Source organism: Carassius gibelio, chromosome B23 (genome assembly GCF_023724105.1).
Source record: "Carassius gibelio isolate Cgi1373 ecotype wild population from Czech Republic chromosome B23, carGib1.2-hapl.c, whole genome shotgun sequence".
NCBI lineage: Eukaryota > Metazoa > Chordata > Actinopteri > Cypriniformes > Cyprinidae > Carassius > Carassius gibelio.
The window spans coordinates 11,197,142-11,202,680 of record NC_068418.1 but is presented as its reverse complement, the minus strand read 5'-3'; the positions used below and the strand labels follow the sequence as shown (position 1 = coordinate 11,202,680).

The 5,539-nt window shown below is 42.4% G+C and overlaps 1 protein-coding gene across 1 annotated transcript; it reads right to left on the bottom strand.

The window, feature by feature from the left end:
* Positions 1-614: 614 nt before the first annotated feature.
* On the bottom strand, positions 615-5,154 carry krt8 (keratin 8). The gene is made up of 9 exons (XM_052593630.1): positions 4,674-5,154; positions 3,313-3,521; positions 2,741-2,801; positions 2,554-2,649; positions 2,291-2,455; positions 2,069-2,194; positions 1,758-1,978; positions 1,603-1,646; positions 615-1,439 (listed from the first exon to the last, which is right to left on the bottom strand). Exons 1-9 carry the CDS (start codon positions 5,052-5,054, stop codon positions 1,168-1,170), a joined length of 1,575 nt encoding a protein of 524 aa, XP_052449590.1. The 5' UTR covers positions 5,055-5,154; the 3' UTR covers positions 615-1,167.
* Between the last annotated feature and the right edge of the window lie 385 nt (positions 5,155-5,539).

Sequence of the window (5,539 nt, the reverse complement as noted above, 5' to 3'; positions counted from 1 at the left end):
CCCCATTTTATTTAATTCACTCTTCGATGATTGTGAACTCAACTGCCATACATTATACAGTATAAAGACTTGTTACCATAATCACTGTGTGATCACGGAAGGATGTTAGATTATTCATTAAAGTTTGGGGTCTGTATTGTCTTTCAAAAAACGTATTAATTTATATTATGTTACATTGATACACATGAATTAGCTTTTGCTGCTGAATAAGCTAACTGATTAATAAATAAACATATTTTATATTAAATATTATATAATAGTTAAGGTAGTACACCAGAGTCCTAAATTAGTTAATGTAGGTGATGTAGGCCTATCTCCTTTCCTGGAAATATACTGTAATAGCAAGTCACTGTTTGAGTCAGACAGCACAAAGTCAAAATCAGGCATGAGTAAGAGGTGACATTGCTGCACTTACTGAAAAATTGGTGGCACGCAGATGCAGTTGTCCAGGGTTTCCCCACATCTGTTGCCAGTTGAACCACTATGATTTTAATTACTTTACACAAGTAGGCTAACTAACCTTCCAATAAGAAAGCCCTTAGCTTTCTGACATGTCTTTGCAGGTTGTAGGTTTTGTAGAGAGGCTAATTATTTAACAAAACAAAAACAAAGACTAGTTTTAGGTAAACACTTTATTTTGGTAGCAAAAACAGCACCTCAGAAAACAGGATACACTCTTAATTGCCAGAGTACAATGAAATGAGTTCCTACAAAATAGGCAAACCACGTGGATCTACCACTAACATGCTAGTAATTTAGCATAAACGCAAATATAACCCTTCATAGTTACTGTTGAAATCAGTTTCTTAGCATGTTGAGCAATTCAGCTAAATGGCTAGCTCATGTTAGTGGCACATCGAGGATTGTCCAGCCTACACACGTAGCCATGTTGTGCAAGGTAAGATCTGAAGACAGTATTGTTGTGCAGTGGCCTGAGGGCGTGAGGTTTTTGTGATGTGGATTAAGGCACGACAAGAGCAGTGAGAGTGTTTGGTCCCTCTGGAATTGGTCAGTGTGAATTGTTTTTTTTTTTTTTTACAACCTGGTTTATGACTGCATAACTGTCTAGTGCCTTAGACCGGCCGCAGCCTTATGAGTTGAGAGGGAAGGTCAGGAATGCATAAGAGGCGTGAGGTTTAGAGGACAGAATTGGGGAAGGGGACTCGCTCAATCTTGGACGACCTCTGAGGACTCTGACACAACTTTGCCATCCTTGGTCTCAATCATCTTGATCACAACGCTCTTCTTGGTCTGAGAGATGGTGTCACCATAGCCGCTGCCAGAGCTGTAGCCGCCGCCAGAGCTGTAGCCGGCGCCAGAGCTATAGCCACCACCAGAGCTGTAGCCGCTACCGTATCCACCACCGTAGCCGCTGGAATAACTAGAGTAGTTGCTGAAGGCGTTGCCTGCACTTTCCATGGGATAACCGCCATAGCTCGCTATGGGGAAAGAAACATGAAGAAGTGAGAGGAGAATCTCATGCATTTCATATAGTCATGCGAAGAAAGAACCCTGAAAAGATCAGCACCAAATGTCCATGATACAAGAGCATCCCATGCTAACTGTTCAGTAGGGATCTCTGTAATAAAGAATCAAACTTACTGCTCTGTTTTGAGATATTGATGGACTTGATTCCAGTTGCTAGTCTGTTGGAAAGAGTGAACAAGAAGTAATGAGACTCCTGTGCAGAATGAGAAATCTGAACTTTATCTAAAAAATAGAGTACTAGGTTTCACAGCTAGCATGCATTTCATCACCTGTCCTCCTCTCCCTCCAGGAGCTTCCTGTATGTGGCGATCTCAATGTCCAGGGCGAGTTTGACGTTCATCAGGTCCTGATATTCTCTAATCTGGCGGGCCATGTCCTGCTTGGCTCTCTGCAGGGCATCTTCCAGGTCCTTAATGCGGGCCTTGGCATCTCTCACGGCCAACTCACCACGTTCCTCTGCCTCAGCAATCTGGTTCTCCAGATTGGCGCGCTATTGAAACGAGAAATATTTGTGCTTAGTTTCAGTCCTAATGTCTGCTACCTTACTAAATACATTTGTACATTCCACATAGTTGCATACCTGTCCTTTCACGGCATCAATCTCGGACTGCAGTCTCTGAATCATGCGGTTAAGATCAGCGATCTCTGTTTTTGTTGATCTAAGGTCATCACCGTATTTGTTTGCAGATGACTGCATCTCTTCGTACTGAGAAACAGAACACGATTTAATATCTCACTCAACTCAATGAACAACTAGATATTAAAGACTTGCAGTTTGCATGATACTCAAAAGATTACACACCTTGGACTTGTACCACATCTCGGCTTCAGCGCGGCTTCGGTTAGCGATGTCTTCGTATTGAGCGCGGACCTCGGCGACGATGGCGTCCATGTCGAGATTCCTGCTGTTGTCCATCTCCACAACGACTGAGGTGTCCTTGATCTGAGACTGCAGCTCACGGATCTCCTACAAGTTCACAACGAGAGAGCGCGACATAATCAAAATGCGTTTTGTCATGAGTAAATAAATGGTATGTTTGTTGGGAATCTCTAGCTGTAATTTACCTCCTCAAAGATCTGCCTGAGGAAGTTGATCTCATCAGTGAGGCTTTCCAGTTTGGCCTCCAGCTCAACCTTATTCAAGTAGGCCTCATCGACATCCTACGATAAGCAAACATAATTCAATCACATCATTAAAGATAAAAGTAGGCGTTTATAAGTAGTCGTGAGTAGTAAAAGACAATCTACGAACCTTCTTGATGAGCACAAACTCGTTCTCACACTCTGTCCGCTTGTTGATCTCATCCTCATACCTGAAGAGAAGTAAAGAAAATGACATTGTTTATAAATGGGTTTTGTACACTAGGGGGCAGCAATGCTCCATTTTTTTTTTTTTTTTTGTGAGAACTGCTCATCAGTTTTTTTTTTTATCTGGATTTGGTTTGGTGTCTCCCATGGGTCTTAACTTTAACTGGGCCATAAGATTTGTTTAGAGATCCATGAAAGATGCTGTGTAGATGTTTGTTCAATAGCTGTAATTTGACTGACTCATGCTGATGCCCATTTAATTAAGGCACATATTTTTTTTCATGGGATGTTATGTATATATTATGTATATGTATATCATGTATGAATTGAGTTTACTCCCATAAGAAATTTAAAACATGTTTTCCCTCAATTTGAATTTATAGAGCCTCAGTTATTCTGGGAACACTAAAGTGCACCATAAAAGCCTCCTCCAACAATACTTGGGCGCTGCCCATCCCCCAGACCAAACGTCTAACCAAATTGAAAAGAGGATTTTGTGAAAGCCATTGTACGTACTTGTTTTTGAAGTCCTCAACAAGGCCTTGCATGTTGTGAAGGTCAGCCTCCAGCTTCATTTTGTCATTGCCAAGGCTGTCGAGCTGTCTGCGCAGGTTGTTGATGTAGGCCTCGAACATGGCATCGATGTTGGAGCGTGTGGCCGTCTGGTTCTGAAGGAGGCTCCATTTAGTCTCCAGCATCTTGTTTTGCTGCTCCAGGAAACGTACCTACATTGGCAAGATTAGAATAGAGGTTTTGTCTCAATCAAGGCACAAATGAAAACCATACTTGGCAGTAAGCGCAGCTTCAGAGAGCAACGCCCCCAGACCGATGCTGCAAAGTCATTTTGGAAACATGGTTCTGCTCCAGCTCACAGAAGTGAGACCATATGCCAACATATTGCTTCTTCACAAAGGAAACCACTGTTTTCTTTAAATAACGAGAAATGCACATGTTTTCAGTTTGTAATGCTTTTTCCCACTGGAAATTGTGACGCATATTCCAGTAGGGTATCAGGAAGGGTGACTAGAGCTGTACTTATCCTGTGGAATTTACTTTTTGGAGAAGGGTCTATCCATGTAGTTATTATTCAAGGGACAGCAGAAAGAGACCAGATCTGCTGGAGGCTGTAAGAGTGTGTAAATGATGGGCGGAGAGCAAATATTTCAGTGATAAGATTTTGAACAGCTCAAGGTGAACATTGCACACACAATTAGATTACAGTAAAGGTGTCACCGAGCCAGCTGACTTTACTAACCAGTTTTATCATGCAAAACAGTGTGTTTTAATCAAATAATGTAATACAAAGTAGACTATTGTAGTGACAAGAGGAAGGGCACCACAAAGGCTTAAAAGTGTGGCAGGGTATTTCCTCTTCTTGTTGAACGCTGTTACGTAACCTATCCAGAACATACCCACAGTTTTTCTAATTAAACATTAACTATATAGGTATGTGATTGACTTTTCTTCTAATATTGATCATTTTTGTTTGGAAATGTAATAGTTTGTAATAATTGAACAATGTTGATAAGCAGATAACAGGTTTTATGTCCTGCAGAACGTCCTTATTTGGGTGTGGACTCTCTGTAAGGGTTTCAGAAGAGCCTCATGGCATCCCATTCAAATGCAAAGCCCTCACAGTCTGACCACGTACACACCCTTTTCTCAGCTTTCCATAAGTCTAGCTTCTCTCTCTTTGATGAGAACGTATCCAGTCCCACATATATTTTCTGCACCACGCTGGATTGACTTCTAGAGATGTTTTAAGCAAGAAGATACAGTCTTGGGCCATTTTTCTGGGTTAATACCAACTTTAGTTTGACTCATACCTGGAAACTTTTTGACTAATAAAACTGCAAAGAAAGAAGCGTTAAACCCACCTTGTCAATGAAGGAAGCGAAACGGTTGTTGAGGGTCTTGATTTGCTCTTTCTCCTGGTTGCGGACAACCTGGATGTTGGGGTCGATCTCCAGGTTCAGAGGTGCCAGGAGGCTCTTGTTGACGGTGACCGCTTGGATGGGTGTTACACCGGTGCCCATGCCCATGCCCATGCCAAGACCATAGGCTGAAGAGCTGCTGATGAAGCCACCACCACCCATTCCAGCTCCCATGCCACGGTTGGCACCTCCATAGGAGCTCCGCACACTGTAGCTCTGCCGGCTGACACTGGGGCCAGAGTAAGACATACTGCTGAAGCTGCGTGGGACAGATCCAGAGGAAGAGGACTTCACTGAGTAGCTGGTTTTCTTGGCGAACGACATCCTGCTGATGTGTTTTCTGTCTTGTGCTGGTATTGAATGACCCGGAGCAGGGGGAGCAAGAGCAGCAGATAAGAGCCTCGAGCAGATAGAGGACAGCAGACTCTGCTCTCCTACTATATGTGCTGCTGAGTGGGAGGAGCCAAAGGGAGGCTCTGATTGGCCGGTCAGTGTTTAGGTGTAGAGGGTGGGTGTAGTAGAAATTCAACACTTGTATCACTACATTCCTAGCCAAACCAGTACATGGATCTTTTAGTAATTCAATGTGACTAGAAACAAACATTTTTTCTGGAAATGTTAATGGTTGAAACAATAAAACGGCTTCAGTAGTTTCCACTTTTCTTTGGATAATTCTGGTTAATAGCCTATATATTATTTGTTCTGTCAAAGAATGGATTCACTTTGATAAAAGCCAAAATACAGAGTGTGAACTCATAATAATATGTCAGTAATATTAAACACTGGAACCAAAGTACACCAATGCTGCA